The sequence below is a fragment of the Gadus morhua genome, chromosome 17 (genome assembly GCF_902167405.1).
Source record: "Gadus morhua chromosome 17, gadMor3.0, whole genome shotgun sequence".
NCBI lineage: Eukaryota > Metazoa > Chordata > Actinopteri > Gadiformes > Gadidae > Gadus > Gadus morhua.
The window spans coordinates 12230973-12244177 of record NC_044064.1 but is presented as its reverse complement, the minus strand read 5'-3'; the positions used below and the strand labels follow the sequence as shown (position 1 = coordinate 12244177).

Below are 13205 nucleotides of genomic sequence, written 5' to 3'. Positions count from 1 at the left end.
GGGTCGCCCACACGGTTCAAACTGCTCTGAAAGTATGGCCGGTCCGATCCGAGCCCAGACAACATCGATTGTGCAGACCTGCAGTCAAAAGGCTGACCAGACAAAGTTATTGTCCGAAACCAAACGGATCATCCGAATCAAATCCGTGTGCCTCGTGACACACTACTGCTATGTAAAGTAGTGTAAACCGGGTTCACACTGCTCTGAAACCGGTGAGAACCCCCCCAAAAAAAGCACGCTGACCAGTGGTCAGTAAGGCTAGAGGAGTGTATGAATGAAAGGTTCAAATCACAGGCAAGATAAACGGCCAGCCTTACGAGCAGTCCTAAACTAGTAACCTAGGAGACATCCCCACAATATAGGCCCGACATACCATCACATAAGTGACTAAACCGCTGACCAAGCGGTGGTGTTGTGGCTTCCAGACTTACTTTGGTGATGATGAGCGGCTCACCGTGCTCTAGCCCTCCCTTCAGCGTGAAGCCCCACGGAGCGCCGCCGCTCAGCTGGACCTGGATGTGGTTGAAAGACACGAGTTGTTCCACCGTCTCCATTCTATCCCTTTCCCCCCGACCCGTTATTTTCTGTCTTTTCCCGTTATTCTCCGGTAATTCAGTCGCCTTCAGTTCTGGAAATAGCGGCGCCGACTGCGTCCCCAGCGTGGTCTGTCCGTCTCCATTGTAACAATGAACGGGACTGTGGCACTAGTATAGGGGGGAGGCAGAAAACTTCTCCTAACTTGTTTCTCTCTCGCCACCAAAGGGGTATTTGGCACTCGAGTCGAACGTGGGGGCGTGATGGACGACGGGGCCGACCAATAGGGGAAAGGCGAGGCCGAATCGTGCCCAATCAGCGTCGATGTAGGTAGGGTCTTGGGGGTGGCTCAACCGCTGTATTGTAGCGGCTTTCTCCGAGGCCGAAAGCGCCAACTTGAGTGAAATAATTGTCCCAGAGAGTGGCTGTTCTCTCGTTTGAAACATGACACCGGGCTACTCTGGTAGCTGACCTACTCCTGGACAAGCCGTTATCAATGCGATTCAGGAGAATGGCATTTTTCTTTGCTGTATTGGGGAAAACCTCAAATCAAAAAACCCTCAGGGGGCTTAATGGAAATGCAAAAAACAACTTTGCAATGCACAACTTTTGTAAGATCCTCTATATCCCGGAGTCATTCCATGAAATGTAAAATCCATTTGTGGTTTTCGAATTCTACGATATCGTCATGTATTGTCAAGTTATCATCCTTTATGTTGCAAGATGGGTTCGTATAAAATGACTTTAATGTTGCATTGTATAGATATTTATCTTCTGACTTAATAGGTCTTCAAATGTTTATTGAAGTTTGCAATGTATCTGTGTTATCACTTTCAGCCAGACCAACATAAATGTCAGGGTCAACTGTCCTCGGAATTGTATTTTATTTGTGTCTAAACTAGTTCAGCCCTGTTGCAGAACTTTCATTTCGAAAAAAGGCCTATTGTGTGTTTCATTCCTCGCAATGATATCTCTCTCTCTCTCTCTCTCTCTCTCCCTCTCCCTCTCCCTCCCTCTCTCTCTCTTCTCTCTCTCTCTCTCTCTCTCTCTCTCTCTCTCTCTCTCTCCTCTCCCTCTCCCTCTCCCCCTCCCTCCCTCTCCCTCTCCTCTCTCTCTCTCTCTCTCTCTCTCTCTCTCTCTCTCTCTCTCTCTCTCTCTCTCTCTCTCTCTCTCTCTCTCTCTCTCTCTCTCTCTCTCTTTCTCACCAGACAATGATTGTGATTGTAGATAATCACTGTTGTGGAATGTCACCACATACACGCGCACACACACATGTGCACGTGTGCACTTGTAGTTGTGCTCGCACCACCTCTTCAAATGTGCATGTGTTTGTGTTTGCATTTCAATATGTGTTTGTGTTTCAGAAAGTTGGCATTGCAATTGAGAAAGAGAGACGAGAGATATAAATAGAGAGAGAGAGAGAGAGAGAGAGAGAGAGAGAGAGAGAGAGAGAGAGAGAGAGAGAGAGGGGAGAGAGAGAGAGAGAGAGAGAGAGAGAGAGAGAGAGAGAGAGAGAGAGAGAGAGAGAGAGAGAGAGAGAGAGAGAGAGAGAGAGAGAGAGAGAGAGAGTAGATGGATAAGGGATGTCTGGGCATTGCGCTCTATAACATGGACACTTTCGGTCAGATAAACATTCATAAACATTCAACCAATCAAGAAGTCAGACATGGGTGACAGCAGGGATAATACAAAAAATTATATCCTTTACCGTAAGGATGCATTCGCAAAACATAGAACCTAAAATTACCTCTAGTGATCTGCAATTTAAAATGTGTTGGCCAAACGTGAGGATGTCATGATGCAAATACAATACAATCCAAACCTGGGACACCCCTTGTGATGGTAATGGTGGAGGTAATCAAACAACTGTCAAAGATTTCCGCATTGGTTAAACAGTGTTGTGTTCACATTGGTCTGTGCTTAACACAGCAGATACACACGCACACACACACGCACACACGCGCACACACGCACGCACACACACACACACACACACACACACACACACACACACACACACACACACACACACACACACACACACACACACACACACACAGACACGCATGCCTCTGAGGTACAAGCTCATCACTCATTAGTAACTGATCTTCTGTTTAGTTTTAATAGTTGAGTTTAAAATAATTTTAGATGAAAGTTTTAACAAATACTTCACAGTACAATTGTTAACGAATAAACAAATATAAACGTAACAAAAACAAAAAAAAGTTTTGGTGTACTGAAAAAAACTAAGAATACGCTAATCAGCGACCACGTACACACGGCGTCACGTTGTTCAGGCCGCGCGCTTCCTGTATTGGTTAATTGGAATCGCCATTCTCACAGTTCAGGTTTGTTCAGGTAGTCGATCAGGGCTCGTGATCCGACGAGCTGCTCGAATCACGCATTAGCTGCTCCCGACAGAGAATGATAGACGGATATAGAGTTACAGGCGGAGGTTACAGCGAACATGACGGCCATCTGTGGCTCCACTTCGCTCATCGGTACCTGTGCCCTCTCGTGTTTTGTCTTCTTAATGTGTTCCACGTTCACCGGAGTCGTAGCCGAGCCACGAATGACCTCTCCCCTGCCTCAGCCCACGTCGAAGCAGAGAAGTTTTCGGAACCAGAGCCAGAATAGTGACGCCAGACACAAAAGTTCGTACCACCGCCCGCTGACCCCCGAGCAGAAGGCGGACCAGAACCTGCAGTTCATGCTGAGTCTGTACCGGAGCGCGGCCGAACCGGACGGCAGGCTCAAGCAGTACCGGAGGTTCGGCTCCAACACGGTTCGCATGCTGAAGCCGTCGGTCCTTTCTCAGCACCACCTGACTACCTCGAAAGGTAAGACCAACCGGAAGGTGGATCATCCGACTGCGAGCTCTAGAACGCGATAACCGTGTAGGCCTTTTTGCTTGAAAAGTTTGAATGTACTGCAACTTATCGTCACACTATGTTGATTGACATTTTCGAATGTTTTATTGTTTGTTTCATGTCATTTGATGAGTATCTTTATTATGGATAGACTATGATGTAGACCATTGTAGATTGGCCTCCAATCTACAGTTGATTCATCCGGTCAGGTTTTGCCCATGGCACCTGCCGTGTCCCTTGTTGTGATTGTGATTTAATCTCCACGTCTCCGGTAATCTCTCTCTCTCTCTCTCTCTCTCTCTCTCTCTCTCTCTCTCTCTCGCCCCCCCGTCTGGTCTTCATTTCGGTCTCTGTGTTCTTCATCCCCGTCCACCGTCTCAGAACACCACTACACCTTCACAGTAGAGTACAGCCTGGACTCCCTCCCACTGGAGCAGCTCATCCGAGCCTCCTTCCTCCACTTCCGCTCTTCCTCCTCCTCCGGGGCCCACGGGGCCTCTCCCCTGCCCCCGTGCATGGCCCGGGTTGCCTCCCTGGGTGTGACGCACCACGGCAGCCGCCCTCCTCCAGGGGAGAGTGTCCCCCTCCAGCTCCATCACCAGTGGACCGAGACGGACGTCACGGCTCACGTCAGCCGGCACATCCTCCAGAGAACCAGCCAGACCAGCCTGACCCTCGTGGCCCAGTATCGGTGCATCGATCCTGGCTACGCCGACGGAGCAGGGGACTACTACTCCTGGCGGAGCGAGGAGGCCTCCCCGTCGTGGAGGAGGATGATGTTGAAGCAGGGGTGGAGGATGCGGCGGCGGAGGAGGTGGGGCCGCCCAACAGGGGGCGTGGCCGGCTACCACCTGGAGGCTCCGTCGCTCCTGCTGTACCTGGAGGAGCGGCGGGAGAGCCAGGACTGGATGAAGGAGCTGCTGGCGGGTGAGGGCGAGAGCGTGGCCCGGCTGTGGAGCCCGCTGAGCTACGCCTCCCACCACCGCCAGCGGGCTCGCCGCAGCATCGAGGAGCCTTCGGAAGAGTCCCTGCTGGGCGCCAGAGCCTTCTCCCCCGAGGCCCTCAAAGACGCCGTCGCCGTCGCCGCCTCCTCGCCGTCCAACGCCTCGTCCCAGTGGGCGGGCGACACCTACGAGGCGGTGCCGGGCAGGCCCGGGTACCGGCGCAAGACGAGCCTGCCTCGCAACCCCTGCCGGCTGCACTCGCTGCGGCTGTCCTTCGAGGCGCTGGGCCTGGGCCAGTACTTCATCGCGCCGCCCGTGTACAACCCGCGCTACTGCCAGGGCGAGTGCCCGCGCGTGCTGCACTACGGCTACCACTCGCCCAACCACGCCATCATCCAGAACGTGATGCGGGAGCTGGGCGTGAGCGAGGACGTGCCGGCGCCGTCCTGCGTGCCCTACAAGTACATGCCGATGAGCGTGCTGGTGCGGAACAAGAAGCGCGTGGAGTACCGCGAGCTGGAGGACATGATCGCCGAGTCGTGCACGTGTCGCTAGCCGGGGGGGGGGGGGGGCTAGCGACACGTGCACGACTCGGCGATCATGTCCTCATGTCTCGCCCTCGTCCGCCAGCAGCTCCTTCATCCACCTCCTTACTTTAACAGAACCCTGAATGTAATTTGGGCCTGGTAAGAACTATGGGTCAGATGGTATAGATGCAAGGGCCCATACGTGTGTCTTGAGCTAGCACGAGGCTCCTGCTCGACTTTGCATGCATTTTAAAAATAAGAGCACAAGTTTGAATCCAACTGGTACGGGTTCTCTGCTGCGATGCTAATGTGTTGCTAGATAGAAGACAGCGGTACTGGCTTCAATGCACTTTAACAGTTAGAGATTTAAGAAATGTGTCTCGAGACCTTCCATAAACAAGTCTAAGCTGTCTGTTGATTCAATTGAACATTTAAAAACATAAACATAAAAATAACAAAAATATGCAATCTTTATTTAGTGTTATTAAGAGGGTGTGTGCAAACTTTTTAAGATGGAGTAAAGTGTAACCATCAGTATTGATACAAACGTTCACCGAAGTAATTACTTACCACCTTGCTTTAATCGTCCAAAGTGAGATATTTTAGATGTGTAAACCTCTTAAAGCATTAATGTTGATTTTGGTGATATGTGTTTGTAGTATGGAGTCATTTTAGAAACTGGCTTGCATTTGTGTAAGATCCGACCCCATCACCAAAATGGACGCTTTCTCCACCTCCTGCATTCTATTCCTGTCTTTTTTCCCTTTTTTTGTTAGCGTTTGATTCATTTAAACATGTTATAAATACACATATATGTATATATATTATATATATGTTAATGTTTTCTTTTCTTTCTCTTTTTTTTTATACAAAGCATGATTTCGTTTTATGGAGAAAAGACGTTTCTGAGGTCATGAGGCAAACCGGAAGAGTTTTTTTGGGGGAGAAAATAAGGGTTCCGTGTTTAATCTGCCGTGGACCCCATTTATCCGCAGGTTTTGCCCTCATAATGCAGCAACACAGAAAGCTAGTAGTGTGCGTTCTGAGCAAAGGAAAAAATAAAAAAAAGAATCCAGGTAGATTATATTCCTCATGTATGCTGTGTTGTAAATCGATATTTTCTTATTATGAAGAAACTGAATAATAATTAAATAAAAAGTATTTTCTTAACGTTGCTTCCATTGTTTCTTGATTTTCCAGTGTTTAAGTGGATGGTGCTGCATTTGCGGCTTTTGTTGTAGATACACGTTTGGCCCCCAGGGGGCGGCATCGGCTCATGTTCTAAATCGGTACGGTCTACTCTGGCCCTTTTCTAGCGCATCGTGGGATGAATTAAAATATTACGGTTTAATATCCTGTGATGTCTACTAAAGTTGGAGGGACAACTTTCTAAAATCGAATATCTTTGAGATCATGACAGTTGAAGGGATACTTCACCGGTGGAGATATGAAGGTTATTAGGAAATAAGTATTATAAATGTGCAAAAAAAAATTAAATCGGTTCATCCTAACCTGAGAAAAGGCAGAATGTGTCTCCCTGGCTCAAAAAGAAATCCTCCAACTACCACAGTGCATTGCACCCTCCTGTGTCCGTTTGGAGAGGGTAGGATTGCGGTTCAGCTGCAGACGCAGCAGCCTCCTTCTTTATTTGTGTCAATTCTTCCTGGCTGTATTCTGGCTCACACAATTAGCCCTGAATGTCAGAATCTAACAATAGATTTTCAGAAACCACTTCGGCTGTTTCACATTTTCTAAGAGATTTAGAAACATGGCGAACATTGTGTTCACATCTCGTACGCGAGCTCCCGCCCCCCCTCATTCCTTATTGGTGGGCTCACAAATTTGCGTAACCAATGGTTTGAAGTCCTCGGCCCTTCTAGCCATGCAGGCAAGCAAGTTTTACTGAGATGATGTCAAACGCGTCATCTTAGGAGAAAATGAGACCAGGAGAGCTGGGCTAAGAGAAGACTGGGTTAGACTGAGGGGAATTTTTTTTTTTTAATATATAAATTACAATAGCGATTTTATAATGATTGAAGGCCTGTTCTAAATCGGTGAAGTGTCCCTTTAAATTCCTTTTTAGTTTGTTTTAAAGGAAAATATTGCAGAAAAATGGAACAACCTATATAATTGATTAATTGACATTTTTTTACAATTTTGTTTTGTTTTAAAACAGTGTGTTTTTCCTTAAATCATTGTTGTATATTGGTAAGTTTGTCCAAATTAAAATGTAGAGTTTATCATGACAGCCCTATGACTACCTCTGCCGGAAACTCCCTTCCCAATTCTAGAGCATTCCTTGCTACGGCTTCGGACTTTAGTCTTGTGAACCAAGGTCATTGCCAAATCCTACTCTGGATTGATCAACTGAAATGGTGTGAAAGAAGAACCGATTGGCTTCTCTGATATTAATCCATAGTGTTCAATAGCACATTCGCTCATGACCCTATACACATAGATGAAGCTGGAACCTTCCTCGGTATTGCCATTAAAGATTATCTGTGCAGTTCAGACCTGATCGATGCAGGCAAGCTGACTCTGCTTTAAAAACTTGGTGTGTCTGTCAGGACCCTGAGAACCTTTGACCGGTGCACCATTGAGAGCATACTCTCAGGCTTTGGACGGTCCGGTTTAGCTGCTGATCGCAAGGCCCCCCAGAGGGTGGGGAACGAAAGCAAAGCGCATCATGGGCTGCCTTCTCCCCTCTGATCAAGGCATCTACCCCACACAATGCCTTTTGAGAGCACAGAGTAAAGCAAGATCTCAGCCACCCAGGCTATGGGTGCCGTGGTCTGGTAAATGCTCCCGGAGCATTCTAGCACAGACTATCTCACAAACTCACTCAGGAACTTTCAGCAACACTTAAAGTATTGATCAAATGAACAATCATGCTATGCTCAATTGGAACTGCAACGTCCACGTTACTCACTATGAATTTAATCATTCATTTGCACATCTCAATTTTGCATTTATAATATTTTATTCTTTATTGTTACTCCCCATTTGTCGGTAACACCCAGGATACATATGCTATGTTATATATTATGTTTCCATTCCCTGGAATGCGGCTAATGCAGCGATTTCTACTGTGTATACCACCTTTGACCTTTGTTTGTTTTATATCTCCTTTTATGTATTTGTTGCTTGCCATGATGTCACAAGTTATACAGCATATGATTCAAACACCTGTGTGTGTGTGTGTGTGTGTGTGTGTGTGTGTGTGTGTGTGTGTGTGTGTGTGTGTGTGTGTGTGTGTGTGTGTGTGTGTGTGTGTGTGTGTGAGATTAAATACATATTTATTTTTTGCGTTTATGTAAAATATTGATTATTTTGTTCCGTGCAGTTTGCTCAGCACCTTCTGTACTTGCCACATCACCGCTGTATGCGTCTGTCTCCATGCACGTATGTACAGTATGTACATCTATCTATGTACGTCTAGTGGTAACTTCATTGCTATGCACAAGTTGTGCATGAAATTGCTTACACTTCTACAGTATGTCTTTCTCTTTAATTGTCTGTCAGTCTCTTAAACTGTCCGTTTGTATGTCCCTGTCTGTCTCTATAACTGTCTCTGTCTCTATAATTATCTATCTGTCCATCTATCTTTCTGTTTCTATATAACAATCTGTCTGTCCATCTAGCTGCCTGTCTATCTGTCTGTCTATAACTGTATCTGTCTGTCTCTAAAACTATATCTATCCATCTACCTTTCTGTCTGTCTGTCTGTCTGTCTGTCTGTCTCTGTAACTTTATGTCTTTCTGTCTGTCTCTAAAACCATCTGTCTGGCATCCATCTCTGCATGTCTTCCAGTCTGTCTTGTTTTAACACAGCATGCTGGTTTTTAAATACAAGTCATATTGGATCTGGTAAGGGATAGGGGGCATCTTGCTCTAGAATGCCGACTGTAGATAATGGGATTCAAACCCACAACCCTTGAGCTAGGAGTCAAACATTGAAAAGAACAACTAACTATACTATTGCATATCAGGTTTTTTCAAAGGCATTTTGATAAAAAGTAAAACAATTAAATAAATGTCTAAATAAGATTCAGAGTTTATTTCGTTACTATTCAGGATATTAGGGCGGGACTAAATGTGGAAAGATGTCATTGGGTCAATCGGAATTGCATTTTCGTTCTTACTTCCTACTGCTTGAGTCAATCAGATTCCAACTGTGCTATCATTGGTTGGAATGTTGTTACCCGCCCTCTGAGACATGGTGTTTAAACTGAGAATATTCTTAAATCTTAGATCATCAATCTAGGTAGAACATAGACTTCGACATGAGTAATATGTTAATTCATATTTATCAAGGATAAAGAATAATGAAATGTCAACAGAGTGGTTGTAATATACATATAATGTAAAAAAACTTTGAGTAGATATTTATGCTTTTCAAAAAAACAATTGGCTTGAGGATATATATATATATATATTCAACTTTATTAACCCCGGTTTCCATTTGTCTGCACATACAATACACAGTACACTGATAGTCCACAGTACATTGATAATTTGATTTGTCAAAGTCAAAGATTTCACATAAAAAAAGGTGCACAAAACTAATGAGCGACTTCCCCGATGGCCATGAGGGCCCGGATGCGTGCTTCGAACAGAGAGATTTCATCTGATCTTGAGTATTTAGAAACGTGACTATAAGTTGTGCAAAAAAGTGTCCGTTTTTGTACTCAGAGGCAAAACAATAAACGTATCAAGAAGTTACAATTTCTGGTTAACAATGAAAGTTTGGCTCAATCTTTAGTCAGCGGACAAGGAAGGAAATTGAGAACGACATTTAATTCAAACTACAAACAAAAAGTCAAGTCGGTGCATTTTTGTATCAAAATAAATAGAAACGCTGGACAATTGGAAGCGCGCATGTCAGTTGGTCGCTATTTCATTACACTTTACACAGAGAATGAATCTGTGTTTCCATTCACTAAATAAAAAACAAGGAAGTTAAAATGTACGAACCACAAGCACCAACACATTCACAGAGACGTGTCAAGGTGGTCACACACAAGGGTTTGATAAATGTAACCTTTGCTCCATTTGTGGACTCTCTCTCTCTCTCTCTCTCTCTCTCTCTCTCTCTCTCTCTCTCTCTCTCTCTCTCTCTCTCTCTCTCTCTCTCTCTCCTCTCTCTCTCTCTCTCTCTCTCTCTCTCTCTCTCTCTCTCTCTCTCTCTCTCTCTCTCTCTCTCTCTCTCTCTCTCTCTCTCTCTCTCCCCCCCCCTCTCTCTCCTGGCCTTTTTACCCCTCACCTCTTTAGTTAGCCCCGCTAGTTTGCGTTGAGCAACCTCAAGGCACAGTGGAGAAATTCTCCCTCTCTAATCTCGTGTCCGACCGACGCCAATCAGTGTCCCCAATTCCTTGTTTTCAACCAATCATCACAGTTTAGAATTTCTAATCGCCCAATCAGATACATCCTGTGCTAATTGATAGTACCCGATCATAGAAAATCAACATACTAATCACTAATGTTCAAGTATTTGCACACTGGGTCTGAGGCTACGAGCCACGTATCTGCTGGTTATCGAAAAGAGAATCCTGAGAAGGTCTTGGTTGGAAGCTTTATAAAGAGCAGATTATGGCTTCATGTTAGGTCACTTTGAGAGCATTCTCTAGTACTTTGCTGGTTCCTTCATAGCCCGATGGGTTGTGGAGCAGTGACCAGCCCTGTGGAGGGAAAGAGGAAAACACACGTGAATAAGCATTAGAATTATCGGTACAAGTATATCTACAGGTGTAAGCATAGCTACAGGTAAAGTAACAGGTACGTAGCTACAGATATAACAGGTAGTATATGGCATAGCTACAGGTAAAGTATCAGGTAGTATATCTACAGGCGTGGCTACAGATAAAGTAACAGGTAGAAGATCTACAGATGTGGCTACAAGTAAAGTAACAGTATATCTACAGGCGTGGCTACAGATAAAGTAACAGGTAGAAGATCTACAGGCGTGGCTACAAGTAAAGTAACAGTATATCTACAGGCGTCGCTACAAGCAAAGTAACAGTATATCTACAGGCGTGGCTACAGCCAGGTATAGCAGGTAGCATATCTACAGGTGTGGCTACACGTATAACAGGTAGTATATCTACAGGCATAGCTAGAGGTAACAGTATATCTACAGGCATGGCTACAGGTGAAGAAACAGGTAGTATATCTACAGGCGTAGCTACAGGTATAAGAGGTAGTATATCTACAGGCGTAGCTACAGGTGTAAGAGGAAGTATATCTACAGGCGTAGCTACAGGTATAAGAGGTAGTATATCTACAGGCGTAGCTACAGGTAAAGTAACAGAAAGTATATCGACAGTATATCTACAGATAAATTAACAGTATATTTACAGGCGTAGCTACAGGTAAAGTAAAATTATTTCTACATGCGTAGCTACTGGTAAAGTACTGTACAAGTATATCTACAGGCATAGCTACAGGTAAAGTAACAGTATATTTACAGGCATAGATACAGACCTAACATATAGTATATCAACATGCGTGGCTACAGGTATAACAGGTAGTATAGTGTACCTGCAGAGTCCCGTGGAGCACTCGTAGTTGCTATGACAGTAGGCCCCCAGGGGCTTGCTGTTCATCAGCCTCCAGAGGGGCGACATACGGGCCACCCTTCGCAGGACAGGAGCCCGTTCCACCTCCAGGGCCCCGGGACCATCGTCAGATCCAGGAGAGGTTGACACCGCACGGTGGAAAGGACTGGAGACCACCTGCAAAAACGAACAGTTCGAGAAACATAAGCACACATATCCGTAGCACACAGATAGTATTCAAATGCATGCAGCAAAAAGTTTTCACAAAACAGCGCACACAGATACACACACACACACAAGCACGCACGCACGCACACGCACGCACGAACACACGAGCATACATACACTAAAAAACCCACAGAGACAGATAAAAAACACGCATACAAAATCATGCAGTTTAAAAAAAATGTAAAGAAAAGTCTTGCACATCCCTCAAAAGCGATAAAATATCCAAATCTTAATTTACTAGATGCTACTTTCTACTTAAAAAGTGAATCTACCGGCGGTATTGCGACTTACCTGTTGGGTCAGAACGAGCAGCGCCAGTAACAGCGGGGTCGTCATCCTTGTCCAGCTGGAATACTTTAATTCTTGCATCTTCAGACTCTTCAAATCTCCGATCAAATAAGAGAATGGCTTCAGTTGTGTCGACGCAGAAAGGAGCCCCAGATGAAGTCTTGGATGCTTATACTATCCACTGCGATGGATCGCCCTGTGATCTATAGGCCTAATCGAGGCAATCAATGTTTTTCTTTCTTAGACTGATTAAAGGAGCAATACATGTATAGACACTCGATAAACGTGTCTAGTACCACCATTAACACGTGTGTGCTCTTCTTAATAACTTACTATTCGACTATACTGTTGTCTTGGATACTCGGAACGGCAGGTATTCCTTTGAAATTCCGTTCTGTTTTCGGGTTTTCCTCCTCTCTCCGGGTTCGTGGTTGGATGAAGTGACATCTAACAGGTTGGTGCGTGTGCTCACTCTACTCTGATTCAGCAAAACCCAGCTGTGGCTCAGAGCAATACGACTGTGATTTTATACAGGCCTCTCCTCCACCTCTCCCCCTGCCCCCCTCCCCTCTGCTCCCGAGAGAGAGAGAGAGAGAGAGAGAGAGAGAGAGAGAGAGAGAGAGAGAGAGAGAGAGAGAGAGAGAGAGAGAGAGAGAGAGAGAGAGAGAGAGAGAGAGAGAGGCAGTGAGACCAGCAGAGAGTGAGAGAGAGGTAGAGAGTGAGAAAGTCCAAGAGATTGAGAGAGAGAAGAGAGAGAGAGAGAGAGAGAGAGAGAGAGAGAGAGAGAGAGAGAGAGAGAGAGAGAGAGAGAGAGAGAGAGAGAGAGAGAGAGAGAGAGATATGATGATATAGGTTAAGCACAAATTAGGTAATTCATTTTTCTGTCTGCCTGTCACAGGTCTAATGTCCAAACAAAAACACACACACACACACACACACACACACACACACACACACACACACACACACACACACACACACACACACACACACACACACACACACACACACACACACACACACAAACAAACACACACACACACAGAAGCTATTTATAGACCGTCTACTTAATATATTAAGCAGTTTTCTCATGTAAAGAACTATCTGTACCAAATACAGGCATACACACACAGAAGCCCACAGACGAGAGAGCAAGAGAGAGAGAGGGGGGGGGACACACACACACACACACACACACACACACACACACACACACACACACACACACACACACACACACACACACACACACACACACAC

General features: G+C 45.5%; 3 protein-coding genes across 5 annotated transcripts in view; 1 reads left to right on the top strand and 2 right to left on the bottom strand.

The window, feature by feature from the left end:
• The window catches only part of shroom4 (shroom family member 4), a 46955-nt gene extending 45388 nt beyond the window's left edge, over nucleotides 1–1567 (bottom strand). The window contains exon 1 of one of the 2 annotated variants that reach the window (XM_030339016.1): nucleotides 432–1567. In XM_030339016.1, the coding sequence (XP_030194876.1) occupies nucleotides 432–554 (123 nt within the window). In that variant the 5' untranslated portion in view covers nucleotides 555–1567. The remainder of the gene's footprint in view (nucleotides 1–431) is intronic. The other variant, XM_030339018.1, reaches the window with a different exon arrangement.
• Nucleotides 1568–2049: 482 nt separating this feature from the next.
• bmp15 (bone morphogenetic protein 15) lies at nucleotides 2050–4913 on the top strand. The gene is made up of 2 exons (XM_030339022.1): nucleotides 2050–3374; nucleotides 3786–4913. The coding sequence occupies exons 1-2, from the start codon at nucleotides 3002–3004 to the stop codon at nucleotides 4901–4903; spliced, it is 1491 nt and encodes a 496-aa protein (XP_030194882.1). The 5' UTR covers nucleotides 2050–3001; the 3' UTR covers nucleotides 4904–4913.
• Nucleotides 4914–10436: 5523 nt separating this feature from the next.
• On the bottom strand, nucleotides 10437–12451 carry leap2 (liver-expressed antimicrobial peptide 2). Of its 2 annotated transcripts, XM_030339024.1 has the most exons (4): nucleotides 12279–12451; nucleotides 11949–12156; nucleotides 11413–11606; nucleotides 10437–10553 (listed from the first exon to the last, which is right to left on the bottom strand). In XM_030339024.1, the coding sequence occupies exons 2-4, from the start codon at nucleotides 12024–12026 to the stop codon at nucleotides 10499–10501; spliced, it is 327 nt and encodes a 108-aa protein (XP_030194884.1). In that variant the 5' UTR covers nucleotides 12027–12156; nucleotides 12279–12451; the 3' UTR covers nucleotides 10437–10498. The 2 variants fall into 2 exon arrangements, with proteins under 2 accessions (XP_030194884.1, XP_030194883.1); XM_030339023.1 differs by having other exon boundaries at nucleotides 11949–12449.
• Nucleotides 12452–13205: the final 754 nt, after the last annotated feature.